The sequence below is a fragment of the Danio rerio genome, chromosome 3 (genome assembly GCF_052040795.2).
Source record: "Danio rerio strain M-AB ecotype USA chromosome 3, GRCz13ab, whole genome shotgun sequence".
Classification (NCBI taxonomy): Eukaryota; Metazoa; Chordata; class Actinopteri; order Cypriniformes; family Danionidae; genus Danio; species Danio rerio.
This window is the reverse complement of record NC_141023.1, coordinates 65,350,001-65,367,596: the sequence shown is the minus strand read 5'-3', so window position 1 is coordinate 65,367,596 and position 17,596 is coordinate 65,350,001. Positions and strand designations below refer to the sequence as shown.

The window sequence follows — 17,596 nt, the reverse complement described above, 5'->3', positions numbered from 1 at the left end:
CAGAGCATCCCTATATGTCAAAAATAACAGCACAACTCAAAAATAAACAAGTATGAAGCATCACATGTTGAGCATGTGAAGAAAGGACGATAGATTTTTCTTTTCACCATCACCACTCATGAAGATTGTTTGAATTTACGCCTTTGAGGTTACCATAGAAAAGTAAGTTGTTTGCACTTTATTGGTGTCACAATTCAAGTACATCCACATCGTCACACATGTGCATTGGTTGAAACATCTTTTGATTGTAAACTGAGTTGTAAAAAAATGAAGATAAAAAATGAGTTTTAATTTCAGCAGGAAACTGATTTCTAGTGACGGTTATAATTTTTGTAAACTGTAAAGTATTATTGGCTGGGGAGCCACGTAATTTTCGTCAAAGAGACGTAGCACCTGTTATTGGTGTCCCGGGGGAAAATCCTCTTACCGACACAGGACAACAGCTAATCAAACTAGGTTTGGCCCAGTCTGAAAAGCACCACTGAAAGCTTCCATCATCCAGGTACAGATTCTGGAGGATCCCACAGGGCTGGGTGCACCTCTGAATGGATCTAGTGGACTCAGACAGGGCTCCAAACGAATTGTTGCTGTTTATCAGCCTTTCTAAAGCACAGCTACTCTCTCAATAAAATCCATGTTAGCCATTTAGCAACAAAGCTACAGTCAACGGGCAGACAGAAGCCCCGCCCATGATGCAACCCGCGTCTATTGCTCAGTGAATTTGATGCGCGAATGAAGCGAGTAAATGTTTACGCGTCAATTTAGCATGATTTATCTGCGTGTACCTCATCTAGTATGAGTACAGCATACTACAAGGCACTGGCCTAGTTTTTTACGAAAGTTGTTTATATGGAGATGGATAGAGAGCGTCTAGTTGTTTTGTGGTTTTTATTTGATGTAGTACAAAGATCTGCATTAAAATAATATTTTATTTGCCAATAATATGTCCCGGTAAATATCATTAGTGTGAAAAAGAACAATTTGTGGTCCTCATACTGCCCCCTAGTGTTAATTTCACCTAGTAACTGCTGTCAAACTTATGTTTAAGTACATTTTTTTTGCGGTTTCACAATAATGTAGGCTGAAGCACGTATTTCCAATGAGCCTGTGTTGATGATAAGCTCTTCTTATCAGCTGCTTTTAGTTCCCTGCACCACTACTGCAGTATGCTTTGTTTGCATGTAAGTAATGGTTCACAAATGCACCGCCAGCTACAGGAGGGCCTCTGATAACAAGCCTATTTGTTCACAATCAAATTAGCCAAGTATTGTTCATGCGCTCGTGCTAATGTCCTAATGGAGGCCTAACACACGATCTCTCTCCGAGACTCCTTATTGATCCATTTCAGACTCCCTCCATAGTCAAAGCGATCCATTATGAGAGGAAATGGCGTTTTAGGAAGAGCTCGCTCAGATCGGGGAAGAGTGAAATATCACCCGTGCTCAGCGAGTGGCGTTTGACGAATAACATGGTGATGCTTTTGAAGTGGGCTGGCGATGTGTCTGATTATGTTTACTCGAGGGCTGGACAGCTTTATATCACTTTACCCCGAAGAGTGATTTACCCTGCTGACCCCACAGCAAACAGCTTTATCCTGGATCCACTGCTCTGCGGCATAAAAACGAGATCTGCAGTCGGCACAATTCAATATTTGGCTTAGCCGGATGATCTTATTAAGACCCAGACACCACCGTCTCCTCTGAAGGGGACCGTATGCAGATGGTCAGAATATACGGCATCATTTAGACAATCAAACAACACAAAGCACACTATAAATGGAAATAATCAGCTTTCGTAGCAGATTAAGTACAGTATACGCAAAATATGAGTTACTATAAGGACATTTTGAGTTTAGTTCTGAGGTTTAAGGCTATTGTGTAGTTGCAATTGCTTAAATAACACAATTATATGACCTTTACTATAGACCTTTTTCTTGGAATGCAAAATTACCCATTATGCTTTGCATGTATGCGCAAGGAGAATGCGAAGAACTTCCGGTCGGCAGCTGATGCGTGTAAACAGTCACATTTGGACAGCTTTGAAACGATAGTTTTACTCTATTTTACCTGCTTTTATCCTCTTTGAACTAATACTGTTGTCCATCAGCAGCATCTCCTGGACTGATCATTTAAAGAAATGCCATCTTGGTGGTGGTAGTAGCAGTAGTAGTAGTAGTAGCAGTAGACGTTGTTGTATTAGTTGTAGCAAACGCTATAGTAGTATCAGTAGAGGTAGTCGTTGTAGTAGTATCAGTATTAGTAGACATTGTAGTAGTAGTAGTCGTGGTTGTGGCTGTAGTAGAAGCAGTAGTAGTTGTAATATAAGTAACTTTTTGTAGTAGTAGTTTGTGTTGCACTTGTGATTTATTATTATTATTGTTGTCATTTATTACTGTTGTCCTTTCTTTCTTTTTACTCTCATTTTTACTATCATACATTAATAAGCATTGTTGTTACTCCCTACCTCTGACTGGTTTCTTTCTATATGTTTTATCTATATATGTGACACTTGCTTCATTTATTGACTGTTATTGTTCCTTATGTATGTACTCTGACCTGTCCACCAAGTTACCTTTACATGCATACACACACTCACACGCACACACTCACGCACATACCAGTACATGACTATATTGTTGTTGTTTTTGTTTCGTTGCTTTGTATTTGTTATTTGTTGACGTTTTCTTGCATTTGTATGATTTTTGCATATTCTAATAAAAAAAAAAGAAAAAAAAAAAGAAATGCGATTTAATGGGATGGAAAACAGCTGCTGTGAGGCGTTTTCCCCTCGTTGTCAGACGGCATCTTCAGCAGTTTAAATGAAGCCTCGTCATCGCTAAAGTCAACATTTTCTCTTTATTTCAAATAAAATTTTCAAAGTGAAAATATAGGCTAGTGTCATTTCGAAATGACAGAAAAACACAAACCGTGGTAAAAACAACACACGAAATAAAACACAAACGGCTCGCGATTAGAATGAACAGCAAATCAGCCAGCAGAGGATCAATAACAGACTTTTATTGCTCATTTTTGTAAATTGCACGACTTTCATACCTGTCAAGTTTCATGCCAGTACTCTGGTTTGCTCGCGCTCTCTCTCTCTCTCTCTCTGTGTGTGTTAAAGAGCCACAGAGCTTACAGCTGACAGGCCAGGAACGCGCACACACAACACTGCATTTCTGACGGAAGACACGTGAACTAGGAGAACGTTTTTATCGTATTTCTGACACGCTTGAACCACATTTTCGAAGCGCAAATTACCAGTTGTACACACTGTAAACGGAAGTTTTTAGCATTCTACCGAAGACGCTGGTCGCTATGGCGCCCACCATGCAGCAGCCATGAAAAAGGTCTATAGGGAGAGCTGTTATGGTTCATTCTACCAGTTGTAGCGGTCTGATTGGGTAGGGGTGCTAACGTAATGCGGTTATAAGTAAAAATATAAATCGATGTCTATAAAGTGCTACATAGAATATACTAGTTGTGCTGTAACTCTTTATAGTGCTCAGAGGTGGGTAGTATCGAGTTACATTTACTTCGTTACATTTATTTGAGTAAAATTATTAGGTAACGAGTACTTTTTGATCACATTTAAATATTTGTACTTTTACTCAAGTAAATTATTCGAGACAAATCATTACTGTTACTTCGCTACATTTGGTGGCGTTCCTTCGTTACTGCCAAGTGATAATAAATATGATCCATGTATCTTGTTTGCAAATACCGCAAGGCGCCGCATTGAAGAGGTTGTGTCGCGAGGGGTTGCTATAGAGACGTGTCTCCCGCTTTCGGTTAGAGTGTGCGAGGAAGATGTGCAAGTTTATACTGTGGTCCCGCTCGCCATCAGCGGTTCCGTGAGAGACGGTCACGCTGTCTTTGCAGTGAGTTTATCGGACCAGGTCACCCGGCCTCAAGTTCAGTCTATGTTTTTACTCATGTCAACAAGAATAGCTTCCTATTGCGATGCACGCATCGAACTGACATCGCAACATATACATGAATTCCTCTGACCTAAAAAAAAAAAAACACGTCGTGGTAAGTGGCAAAATGATCCATATTTTTAGACCTTATTGATGGTAACTATGGGATAACTAAAAAAACTGCTGTTTAATGGAATAACTGATTAGCCCTGCAAACATTTGTCATTTAACCATTAGAAATATAACATTTAAACATTATTTTTTAGCATACTATTGCTTTAACTGAAAGGCACTTCTATAGTTTTAATATCTCATTTCTAATAACTGATTTCTTTTATCTTTGCCATGATGACAGTACATAATATTTTAGTAGATATTCTTCAAGATACAAGATATTTCCTCACCTTAGAATTATAAGGTTCTCAATGTGACATTTTTATTTTTTGGCAAAATTGAGTTATTGACATTTTTCTATTAAATGACAACTTATTTACATTATGGGATGTTTTTTTATAAGTTGTTTACATTTTAAGACTTTTTATTTTAAAAAACAAATTTTACACACATACTGTGCGATGGAATGCAAAAACTTAAGCTAAAAATCTCAAAATCATTCAGAACGCATGCTGATGTGCCTCTATGCTGATGTTTATGCATTAGTAGCTCCGCCCTCTTTTGAAAAAGAGCACAATCTCATTTGAATTTAAAGCGACAAGTCACCAAAATGACACAATTAGGATCAAAGCCTAAAAGGGGCAGTTTAAAAGAGTTATAAACAATTATTTGTGGAATATTTTGAGCTACAACTTCACATACACACTCCAGGGTTATCAGAGACACTTTTTACATCTTATAAAAAGGGCATCATAAGTCTCCTTTACGGGATTCGAACCTCTATGTAGCCATTCAACTCTGGCATGTAACTCGTACTGATTATATGTTAACGATACTTAAAAATAAGAGCTTATTTTCTCTTTGTTTCTGTTTTTATGCTTTGATGGCAATCCTCCTTCTGTGATATTACTCAACCATATCAGATTTAGCAAACATGAAAAACACAAACCAACTTTTGTCATTAGAATTGTAGGCTTATTCTCAGTTTAAATGGCTTTGCTCTTGTTCTTGGTTTGCTTGTTCATACGTCCGGTCTTGATTTGAAGCCACACATGCAGAAATGTTCAGTGCACACGAGACCTATATGTGCCCTACAGCCTCGGGCGAGTGATGTGTCCATGTGTTTAGTCCTTCCTGGCTACGTGCAAGTTAGCGTGTTAGCTTTTCAAAAGAGCACATCCTCATTGAAGAAGTTCATTAATGGAAATTCTTAATTGGGATCTAGGCCCTCAGAGATCACAGCTGACCTTGTTTTCAAAGCTCCTGCTAAAAATGTCCCTCACTGTGCTGTATGTTAGCTTCTGCTGGTATTATGAGTAACTTCACAGTTCTGACGTGAGACAAATATGAATATCACAGTAATGAAGTGAAGATGTGCTGTGCTCACTACTGTATTAACATCTGCCAGTTTAAATTATAATTGTAAACTGAGCTTGGGATAATATTAGAAGTTATTTTCCTTGAATGAATAATAAAGGCCTAATATTAACACTTACCAAGCGCTTTATATGAAAAATGTCACTTAAACGTTTGCTAGCACTGTTTGGATTTATTTATTATTAAATAAATGTTTAGGAATTTGACACGATTTATTAAGATCGCAAAGACTGTGCTGTAATTATATAAATATTAGGGCTGGATTAAAATATTAATTAATCTTTAATTTAGCACAATGATCTGAGTGAGCTGTACTATGCCTCTTCATTTATGTCGTTGTAGGATACTTGTAAGTAGTGTTGTCACGATACTAGAATTTGATACTTATCGGTACTGAAATTTTCAAACCATCTAACATTTGAGCGCGGTTGAGCATGTTCTTAAACACCACTGATTTGCCAATGAGTTCATGTGCTCAACAGAAATGACTGTGATTGGCCGTGAAGGTCATCAGCAGGGCCAAACGGAATCTGCGGACGTTTTTTGCTATTTCTGAAGAGAATTTTGGTAAAAATCTGCGGATTTCAGCGGAATTATTTTGGGAGTATCCAGCGGAGTATCATAACTAAAACCCTAATATATTAAATAAAAAGTAATAAATTACTGAATGAAAACTTAATAAATTCAGATTTACACATTTACTCAAGTAAATAAACAGAATTAATATTTGGCAAAAAATCTGCGGTAATTCTGCGGAATTCTGCGCCCGTAGATTCCGTGTGGGCCTAGTCATCAGTTTCGCTGTTTACTGAGTGTAACCACAGAGACAGGGTCACTGTAGCGTGTCAAAGCCGTGATTCATCAGCGGATCGCTTGTATGTCAGATTATAGACAAACCAGCTGATCGACGTGATTTTAAAACGCTTTAGTGTCCCTGTATCTGTGTTTACACTCAGTAAACAGCGGAACTGATGACCTACACGGCCAATCACAGTCATTTCTTTTGAGCACAAATCAACGGGGTTTAAGAGTGCGCACAACAGTGCTTAAATTTTAGCGGGAAATAGACGTTTTCAAATTTCCAGTACCGATTGGTATCGAATTCCAGTATTGTAACAACACTACTTGTAAGTGCACTACTTAAATCCCACTTGGTCCCGAATTGACCCAATTGTTTAGTATATAAAAGTGTATATATTTAAGTTGTCCATAAGCATAATGGTGGTGAACTTTAAGAGCACAAGTTGTCCAAATTAAGTTTAACTTGAGTATTTACTGTTGTTATACTAGTGTTAAATGATTAGTTTGTGAAGGAAACTTAAGTATGTTGCCTAAGAATTTGGGCTCTGCATTTAAACCCATTCACGTGCACATGCACCAGTGAACAAACTGTCTTAATCCTTTAAACCAGGGGAGAATGTAATATTATGTGGAAAAAATTTTTATAGCTCACTCAAACCAAACAGTAAAAAACTACAAGCTAAACTAAATTAGAATACATAATAAATTTTAGTTGTAATAATCTCAGTGAACAGGTATGCGCCCAATATTAGACTTGTCAGTCAGTATAAGCCAAAGCATCCTTAAGTGCAATATTAAGTCTATTTCTGTAGTAGCTGAAGTACATAAGATAGACTGAATGTGGAATTTCTTATAAAATAAAATATTATTATTATTAGTTTTAAAATTTTGTTTTAAAGAATCCTCTACGCTAGGGCTGCACAATATTAAATAAATCTGACATTGCGATATGAACACGATTTCACCACATAGATTGGATAGCTCTATTTGGAAAGCATTTATTAAGGTAGATTCATCAGGATGATTCTGTACTGGAGAGAATCATGCATAAAATATAATAAGCAAGTTACACGTGTAGAAAAATACAATGGAGCAATGATAAAAGTGAAATAAACAATGTTTTACGATTTTAGTATTAACAGTATTTAGCTATAGAAGCTGAATAATCGAATGTAAAAATCCAGGATAGACTACTACATTGTATGAATAACTCAAAATGTATATTTATTAAATTTACAAATCGTCACCTTTGGAATTATAAGGTTCTCTCTGCGTTCTGAATCATTTTGAGATACTGAGCTTCAAAGTTTTTGCATTCCATATAGCAAACAGTATGTGTGCAAAATTTGTTTTTTAAATAAAAAGTCTTAATGTAAACAACTTATAACAAAAAATCAATAATGTAAATAATTTGTCATTTAAAAAGAATATATCAATAACTCAATTTTGACAAAAATGTCTGATAAAACCTTATAACTCTGTGACGAAATGCTAGATTTTCATGTGTTCTGAACTGTGGCTCTGAATAGCTGTAATCCAGACTCAACATTGCAGATCCTGCATTGCGACTATTGCACATGCGCAGAATGCATTCCCCATGCTGAAACAATATATTGTGCAGCCCTACTCATCGCACACTAATTCTAGCATTTACACTTCAAGTCCATTTTATGTAATATTCGCAATCAATATTTAAACTTATAGCTAGCACAGAGAGGCACTATCCAGAACCTTTTCATTCCCTGTTCCTGACTGGTGGAACGATCTTTCCATTCCCACACCGACTGAGGATTCACTAGTATCATTCAAACGACAACTAAATATTATCTCTTCCACAATCCCCTGAACCATTGTGAGCAAAACCAAGACCCCTTCTTGCCCCCCGCCCCCCACCAAACCACGCGTCACCCTCAGAACATTATGCAATTCTAAGTTTGTCTCACACAGGTGAGTGGATTTGACAAACCACCTGTAGAAAACATACTCTTTCATCTCTCTGACACTTGCACAGGTTTTACACATTTGAACTAGACACTTTCTTGCTAAATGTAAACTGAAACAATTTGAGTAGGAATCAATAGTCATAGTAAGTTATAAAATCAATATGACTAAAATCATCCATCGTAGTAATCAATACAATAATGTAATGTGATTTTAGTGCAGCAGCTTTATAAAAGCTTAAAAACCTGTAATTGAAGATTGCGTCTTCCTCACTGCTGTGGTTTGTTATCTGGCTTCATCCTGCAGTGGCTCATGGGATCAGTTTCTACACGCATGTATAAAAAACCGTCTTCATATGATTAATGCGTGTGTTGCTCTGTGCTCTCTCACTATAGCATGTGTGCACTGCCACCGACACTGGAAAGTCTCATGATAAATCTTTGCGTTTATAGAAGTGTAATGGGGGGTCAATGATGGCGAGCTTAATACTTCACCAACTCCCACAATGTCACTTCCTGCTGGCGTCTGTGCTAACATGTTCCCTGTGTCTGCTGGGTATTAAAACACCATCTGAGTTGACTGGGGATCTGTGTTTGTGTCAAATCACACCGAGTTCTGGGGATACAAGACATGGGAGATGCTTTCTGATGGAAACATAATTGCTGGCATAGAAGCATATAATGCCTCAACACCACAAACACAGCACTGTGACGCCCCATTCACACGGGGCTTCAGCGTCAACGCTTGACTGAAGGCGTGTCTGAAGTTGGGGCTGAAGTGATCGTCATGGCAGCATCAGCCAATGAAATTCAGTCAGCAGTAGGCCACTGTCTAGCTGGTGTATTTGCATCTGAATCGCTGACGTGAGTCCCAACTTTTGCAGGGAGCAACGCTTCTGAAGCGGCGCCAACGGATCCACAATGCAGTTCGGCAACGCCTGACGTCACCCATTCAACGTGAATGGGAAGCGTTGACGCTGATGCCCCGTGTGAATGGGGCGTCATTAAAAATTTTTCATAGCTGTTAGCAAAGTGTGTCATTTGATGTGGAAACATTTTATCAAAGTTGAACATCGCAAACAAACATCGCGCTATGGGCCCTATCATACACCCAGCGCAATGTGACGCAATTGTTGTTTGCTAGTTTCAGCTTGGCGCAAGCGTCGTTTTGACGTTTTGCGCCACGATGTTTAAATAGCATATGTATTTGTGCTCATATGTGCGCTCATAGGCGTTCTGGTCTAAAAAAGGGGATGCATTGCTATTTTGAGGAACTTAAGTAGACTGTTCAACAGACCAGATCAAAGCTGGTCTATTGTCCAGCGCAGAGCGCGTTAGTTGTGCGCCTCGCTTACACATTGCTTAATACACACAGGATGTACAGCAATATCTTTACAAATGAAGAAGAATTAAAGGATTAATATATTACAAAAATCATTATTTTCTAGCCTACATAAATATAGCCACCTAATATTATTATCCAGTTCCTTTGAACTTTGTCACGCTTGTGGTTTGGAGGACAAATATAAAATAAAGACACTCAGTGTTTCCGCTAGGATTTGTTCCGTGGCGGCAGGTCTTTTTTACAGAGATCTACCAACTACCCATAGCGTCATTTCAATGACAAATGTCGTGAGCGCAGTATTACAAGTCAAGATCCCATTCATGTAATACACAATAGATGCGCTATATAAATACACATTACATTACATTGATATGAGCCTGTGAATCTCTTTGCTTGCGCGCCGATTTCCTCTGCTTGTGCACAAAACTTCTTGTGCGCCCTCAAATATACCCTGCTCAATTGCAGATCTTCTTGTGCGCCCTCAAATATACCCTGCTCAATTGCAGATCTTCTTGTGCGCCCTCAAATATACCCTGCTCAATTGCAGATCTTCTTGTGCGCCCTCAAATATACCCTGCTCAATTGCAGATCTTCTTGTGCGCTCTCAAATACATGCTGCTGCGCGTTTATGTAGTGCGTCCTGAAATAAAGTGAAGCGGCTATAAACTCCAGCAAGATAAAGTCATAATATGCAGAGCCATAGACCTTTATTTATAAAGTATAATTATAAAAATCTGTTCATCATAACTGAAAGCTACTTCGTGTTTGTTAGCCTCATACAGCAGCCACCTGTCGTCAGTCAGTCAGCACGTAATCTTTAAGGGTTAAACAAATAACGCACAGCACTACTACGGTTACAGAAAAGTTTGTGCTGTTATAATTCGCTTACCTTTTAATATGTTTTGGTGCGATTATCACCTGCTATTAAAAAAAAATGAATGAATTTTTTATATGAGATGCTGTAATGTAGCTGTGGCGGGATGAATTTAGGAATTTAGGGAATGAATGTAGTGGAAACCATGAATACTCTGGTATTATTTGCTAGTGCAACTGTAACTTTGTCCGAGTCTGTCTGGTGCACGGTTCATGCATGGTTTCAAGGTAAACCACAGAAAATATTCTGGTGGTTAGAATTACAATTTCACTTTTTTATTATCATTAAAACCAGGATTGACTATTGGAATTTTTGAAAAATAAATAAATCCTGTAACATTGCGATTTTTCTGTAAATGCATGTCTATATGCTGTTAATTCCAGACGTCAACTTTAGGCTGATTCCCGCCTGACATTCTTGACCTATTTCTTCTCTTTATTCGGTTCTCACGGTTTTTCCTGGCTCAAAATGGTATCTCGATCATGAAATATTTGCTTGCTACTCAAAACAAACATTTTGTATTATTTTTGTAATCAAGTAAAACATCATCTTATTTAAAAAGGCAAAGATTAACTGTAATTAAACACACAACCAGTGCATGAGCATCACTATGCAGGTAAACCCTGGTTCTGAATAAATAGTTACAGAAGGTCAAACCCTTCTTCTGGGCTCTGATTTATAAAACTTGCATAGAAACCTTCCTAAAAGTAAACCTACAACAGAATAAATTGTCATTTTGGCTCATATGTGATTTAAAGTGGTTCAATTGAGTCAATATTTTGGTTTAATATGTTCATCAAGTTAGTTTTTGTTAAAGATCACAGCATTTTCGTTGTGGAGTAGCACACGCACATTTCCAGCTCTGTTTTGTGCATACGCAGCGTTTATAAAATAAACCCTCGGTCTTTACGACTCTCACTTCACTTCCAGCACCTCCATCTTTTATTTCTTCAGTCGTGTCTTGGCAGTCTTCTCTCTGGCTCGTGTTCATCAGCAAACATGAGGGATTAAGAAACAAAATCACCTCCTTCAGATGGAATTAAGCAGCAGGATTTTCTCTGGCCTCTTTTCTCAGGTTCTTGAACACTCGAGTCTCTAATTCCAGATGCAGCAGAGAAACACACACTGCTTTTATGAAATGGAGCTGCGAGAAAATAATAGAGGAGCGCCATGAATCAATAGTGCACACTGCACATGTGAAAATCCTGGGGTTTTATTTAAGCAGTAATCTATCAGAGCTTTCTCTCTCTGTGATGTTAAAATAAAACATGAAAAATCTACCTCAATGGTGTGTAGAGTGTTTTCATGACACATCATCAGTCGGCCATATTGGAGAGTCAAACATAAACAGTGCCACTGAACTTGAATGATACTTTGTTATTTGCTGATTATTGCTGCTGAAAATGAGCAATTTTTGCCCTGTACTAATCAGTCAGCCTCAAATAAAAAATATCCTCAATATTCAAGCACATTCAAAAACAGCAAGTCCAGTGTCCAGGGGTTCGTTCTTCGTACGTGGATTACTCAGTTAGCTGGATTTGGATATTGACGATTTGGGACAATCCAGGATCGCTTTGTTCTTCAAAGCTGATCCGAGAGTTGTTGTCATAGCAACAGTTCTGCTAGGTCAAACCTGATCGGGAGCAGGTTCAATTCATATAAACAGGATTAGATCGGCTCAGTTCAAGCAAAGATAATAGAGAAAGTATGTACCGAATTCTGATATTTTCTTACAGTAGTAGTTATATACACTTGGAAAAGTGGTACATATTTTTAACCATATATATAAAGTTATAATTATTATAAAAATAAGTTATATATTAATAAAACGTATGCAATCTGCACCCTCGAAATGAAAGTACAAAGACTGCCACCTGCTGGTGCAAAGAGAAAACTTATTGATATGAACTTTTTTGATCGCTTTAGTAAAAATTGTGTATAATAGGAATGCAGAATATGTGACTTTTTTTTTTTTAAGCAATAATACATTTATGCAGCCATAAACATGTTTTGTTAATATGCCGGTGATTTGATGCTTCACAAAAGTTGCAGACGCCTTTACCAATATGAAAATGCTTTTGTAAACAACCAGTTATTCTTTACACAGATTAAAAAACGGCTACTATAATAAAGAAAATCTTTTCTAAATGTAGAACTAAATACATTGATTTACATTGAAATACATAATGAATACTCGACACATGAAAGAGTAAAGCCTGCAGCTCACAACAAATGTGGAAGGTTATTGCGTGTCATATTTAACAAGCCGTTTACTGCTAATTTGATGTAATTTTGCTCACATGGATAATTGAATATTAATCAGATGATGTCATTACGCTGCTGTGCCGTCAGCCAATCGTTGCATTGCCGATCATGATTTCGAGGATCGATAGATCTGTCCTTCACAACACACGCAGTGATCTCAGATCAGTTCATCCAGACATTCTAATCTGATTCGCGAACTCGTTTGAAGAACCAAATTAGCGAGAGATCAGTTATCAAGATTAAAAGATCCGGGATCTGTCAAATAATCTTAGATCATTTAAGCGAGGTACGAAGAACGGACCCCAGAAAACAATTAGTTATACCACGGGAAATAATAATAAAAACACATGGACTTTTTATGCAAGACAAAATAGAAGTTCCTCAGGTATCCAGTGCTCATTTTAGCATCTTTGTTTCTTCTAACGAGAATGCAGAGGAAAGTTGTTTGTCGTTTTACACTACATCACAATTTGCTAAATTGGTTTGATTAGATTAACACCTTTGTACCAAAATTATTTATTGGTCAGATGCGCTAGTAGCACACTGAGGACATCTGCTGGTCACAAGGCTGAATGAAAAGTATAAACTAGAAATAAATAAACAGACTGTTATGGTTCGTCTGTGTGGATGCACATAAATGCATTGTATTTATATTTCTAGTTATCATGCTGGTTGTGAACAGCCCTGAATCCATACCAGTGTTTACATTGGAGTATCTCTATAACTGCCCAAACCTAGTAATAATTGAAAACAATCTATACGCATCTCTGTTATCTTGTCTTTGAATTGCTCCTAGTCTTATGTCTGCTGCGTCTAAAACTGCTCTCCAACATTTTTGTGGATTCTCTTTGATTGTGTTCGGAATCAGTGGGTAACTATAGCAACCAGGGCTTGCTTTCCCATATGCTGAAACAATTATGATGCAAAATAATAAGGATAATAATACTCTGATACTGTATTGCTTTTTGTCCTAGATCTGCACCTGGCAGCCGAGCTGGGCAAAACCCTGCTGGAGCGCAATAAGGAGCTGGAGGACTCGCTGCAGCAGATGTACATCAACAATGAAGAGCAGGTGCAGGAAATCGAGGTACAGAGCAGCACGTGTTCAATTCTAGACTGGAGATGAATCATGAGTTTTAAAAGGGTTTAAAGAAGCGCTTCTGTTAGGAGGGAGCAGGAAAGCAAGCCTATAAAAAAGGGAGTAGATGGCAGCTATGGATATGAAGCGATGAAGTAATGTATGAATAGCTGGTTCACGTGTTCAGTCAGTAGGAGGGAGAGGAGGTGGTGGTCTCTTGCATCTATTAAATCCATTCAACCACACAAGTGTTTACACTATGAAAACAATCTGATCTTGGAGATTTTCAGATGTAGCAAAACTTTTTAGACCTCATTCATGTTTAGAGCTAACCTAGAGCACTATCTGCTGTTACAATCCAGCCTAGAGCACCATTTTCTGTAAAAACTAGCCTGGAGTGGCATTTTCTGTTTAGCTAGCCTAGAGCACCGTCTGCTGATTAAAAACTATCCAAACACTAGCCTAGAGCATCGTCTGCTGATTAAAAACTATCCAAACACTAGCCTAGAGCATCGTCTGCTGATTAAAAACTATCCAAACACTAGCCTAGAGCACCCTCTGTTGATTAAAAACTATCCAAACACTAGCCTAGAGCATCGTCTGCTGATTAAAAACTATCCAAACACTAGCCTAGAGCATCGTCTGCTGATTAAAAACTATCCAAACACTAGCCTAGAGCACCCTCTGTTGATTAAAAACTATCCAAACACTAGCCTAGAGCATCGTCTGCTGATTAAAAACTATCCAAACACTAGCCTAGAGCATCGTCTGCTGATTAAAAACTATCCAAACACTAGCCTAGAGCACCCTCTGTTGATTAAAAACTATCCAAACACTAGCCTAGAGCATCGTCTGCTGATTAAAAACTATCCAAACACTAGCCTAGAGCATCGTCTGCTGATTAAAAACTATCCAAACACTAGCCTAGAGCACCCTCTGTTGATTAAAAACTGTCCAAACACTAGCCTAGAGCATCGTCTGCTGATTAAAAACTGTCCAAACATTAGCCTAGAGCATCGTCTGCTGATTAAAAACTATCCAAACACTAGCCTAGAGCATCGTCTGCTGATAAAAACTATCCAAACACTTGCCTAGAGCGCCATCTGCTGTTCAAAACTAGGCTAGAGTGCCGTCTGCTGTTCAAAACTAGCCTACAGTGCCATCTGCTGTTCAAAACTAGGCTAGAGCGCCATCTGCTGTTCAAAACTAGCTCAGAGCACCATCTGCTGGTAAAACTAGCCTAAAGCGCCATCTGCTGTTCAAAACTAGCCTAGAGCGCCATCTGCTGTTCAAAACTAGCCTAAAGCGCCATCTGCTGTTCAAAACTAGCCTAGAGCACCGTCTGCTGTTTAAAACTAGCCTAGAGCGCCATCTGCTGTTTAAAACTAGCCTAGAGCGCTATCTGCTGGTAAAACTAGCCTAGAGCACCATCTGCTGTTCAAAACTAGCCCAAAGCGCCGTCTGCTGAGTTAAAAAACTAGCCCAGAGTGCTATCTGCTGATTTAAAAACTAGCCTTTAGCGCCATCTGCTGTTCAAAACTAGCCTAGAGCTAAAAGCTAGCCTAGAGCACCATCTGCTATTAAAATTTAGCCTAGAGCACCATCTGCTGTTAAACACCTTGAACTATCCTGTGCTAGGACAGCACTATTGGAAGATAAAACAATTAAGCTGAATTATACTTGTGTTTTTTTATTATTCTTTTAAGTTATGAGCTCTTTTTGCTTTAACCCATAATCATGTCTGTTCTATGAAGAATGATCAAGTGTTTCCTCAGTCTAAACTCCAGATTAACACAGATTCTGATCAGCACGTCTGAGAGAAGAGTGATGTTTCCTGATCTCCAGTCAGTGCTGGTCTCCCGACGATTAGCCAATTACACGTCAGCATGATGCTAATGCGTGTTTGTAATGAGACCGTTAGCTGAGCACATGCGGAGCGTGGCCTGTCTGTGTGCCAGATCCACTGAACAAAGACTCCATCACATCTCCGAGAACAATAGCCTGCTGTTTCTGCTCTATGTGGCCTCATTCTGTACACATTGCACAACATCCACATATTTCAGAGCGGTAATGCTGTTATGTTTCGACTGCAGCAGGATGAATTCCGACACAGAAACATGAGATGTAAAAGGGTTTATGGTCTTAAGATTATTGAAGGAACATTGAGTGTGATGTCGAACACAGAACCACATTTCACAAGAGATTAACCAACTCTCAAGACTTTTCAGATGACTTCTCTACAGCTTTCTTGCAGTTCACATACAATTTCAGGGTGTCCGATGGGTTTTAAAAGGACTTATATCTCTAAAGCTAAATTTTAGGACTTTAAATGTACTGAAATATTGTGTTGCAGGTCTGAAATCTATTTTAAACAGGTCTTAATTTTCCTTTGTTCTTGTATAGCTGCCCAATCTGGCCATTAACTCTTATACAATCACCAACAATCTCAATAAATCTTTTTATTGAAAACCATACTGTTTTAATTGCTTTCCGTACAGTAACATTTGTCTAAGCGTTCTCCATTTATATACTGCTGAGGATAATGACCTGACCTTTATATATATATATATATATATATATATATATATATATATATATATATATATATATATATATATATATATATATATATATATATTATTAAATTAGTATTATTGTATTATTAAATGTATAAACGAATAATAATTTTTGATGGGGCAAATGAAAATGTTTTCCTACTGTGATGTTCGAAAAAATGGCATTTAGTCCTCTATAAGTCTCTAAAATTGTATTTATAATGGTCTTACAAAGGTCTTAAAGTCTTAAATTTAACTTTGAGTTGAACCCTGAGTTTACATATCATACAGGATATCACAAACGACATTCCAGAAATATCCTGGAACTTCAAGAGGTCTATTCCAGACATTAAAAAGCAGAGAATTTATCTGTTTCTTGTCCAAATCATGAATATTAAGGATTTTTGTTTATCATTTAAAATATTAATTAATTTGTTCATTCATTTTTTTCCTCCTGCTTAATCCCTTTATTCATCAGGGGCTGCCACAGCGGTATGAACCGCCAACTATTCCAACTTTATGTTTTACAAAGCGGATGCCCTTCCAGCTATAACCCAGTACTGGGAAACACCCGTACACACTCATTCACACACACTCATACACTACGGCCAATTTGGTTCATCCAATTCTCCTATAGCGAATGTGTTTGGACTGTGGGGGAAACCCACGCCAACACGGGGAGAACATGCAAACTCCACACAAAACCGCCAACTGGCCCAACCGGGACTCAAACCACGACCTTCTTGCTGTGAGGCGGCAGTGATAACCACTGAGCCACCATGCCGCCTTCAGGCAGGTTTAGAGCGAGTCATTTGACGACTCATTAAAAGACTCTATTTAAGGATCCGCTGCAGCACTTAAATCATTCATTTTAACTATTTATACCTTGCCATTTTTCTTCAAGCCGTTCGTCTTCACATGGACACATCTGTTATGCTGAATGATGATGCAGGATTATTTTACCCAGGAGTTATTTGAAACATTAAAATAGACCATTAATGAACCTTGAACCACTGCGTTAAAGTAAAAATTCTCACTATTTACTTTACATTTGACTTATGGGTTTCTAAATGTATGAGTTTCTGTCTTCTGTTGAACACAAAGCTAGATATTCTTGAGGAATAGATATTTTCATTGTTAGGACAACCCCCCTCCATATATATATTATTATTTGACTAGATATTTTTCAAGACGCTTCTATACAGCTTAAAGTTACATTTAAAGGTTTACCTAGGTTAATTAGGTTAACTAGGCAGGTGCGGGTTAAATTAGGCAAGTTATTGTATAATGATGGTTTGTTCTGTAGACTAATAATTTTAGGGCTAATA

At 38.0% G+C, this 17,596-nt stretch overlaps 2 protein-coding genes and 1 long non-coding RNA gene across 9 annotated transcripts in view; 2 read left to right on the top strand and 1 right to left on the bottom strand.

Annotated features, from left to right (window-relative positions):
• Window positions 1-17,596, top strand: part of LOC147846122 (uncharacterized) — a 418,287-nt gene that overhangs the window by 57,520 nt on the left and 343,171 nt on the right. The gene's annotated exons all lie outside the window — the stretch shown is intronic.
• cdr2l (cerebellar degeneration-related protein 2-like) overlaps window positions 1-17,596 on the top strand; it is a 30,489-nt gene that overhangs the window by 6,453 nt on the left and 6,440 nt on the right. For all 7 annotated transcript variants that reach the window (XM_087242266.1, XM_087242267.1, XM_087242265.1 and 4 more), the window contains one exon: window positions 13,610-13,722. In XM_087242266.1, the coding sequence (XP_087098392.1) occupies window positions 13,610-13,722 (113 nt within the window). The remainder of the gene's footprint in view (window positions 1-13,609; window positions 13,723-17,596) is intronic.
• Window positions 9,247-13,489, bottom strand: LOC141381337 (uncharacterized). Its single transcript, XR_015481530.1, has 3 exons — window positions 11,652-13,489; window positions 10,070-11,514; window positions 9,247-10,029 (listed from the first exon to the last, which is right to left on the bottom strand). It is a non-coding gene; the product is annotated as an uncharacterized LOC141381337 (long non-coding RNA).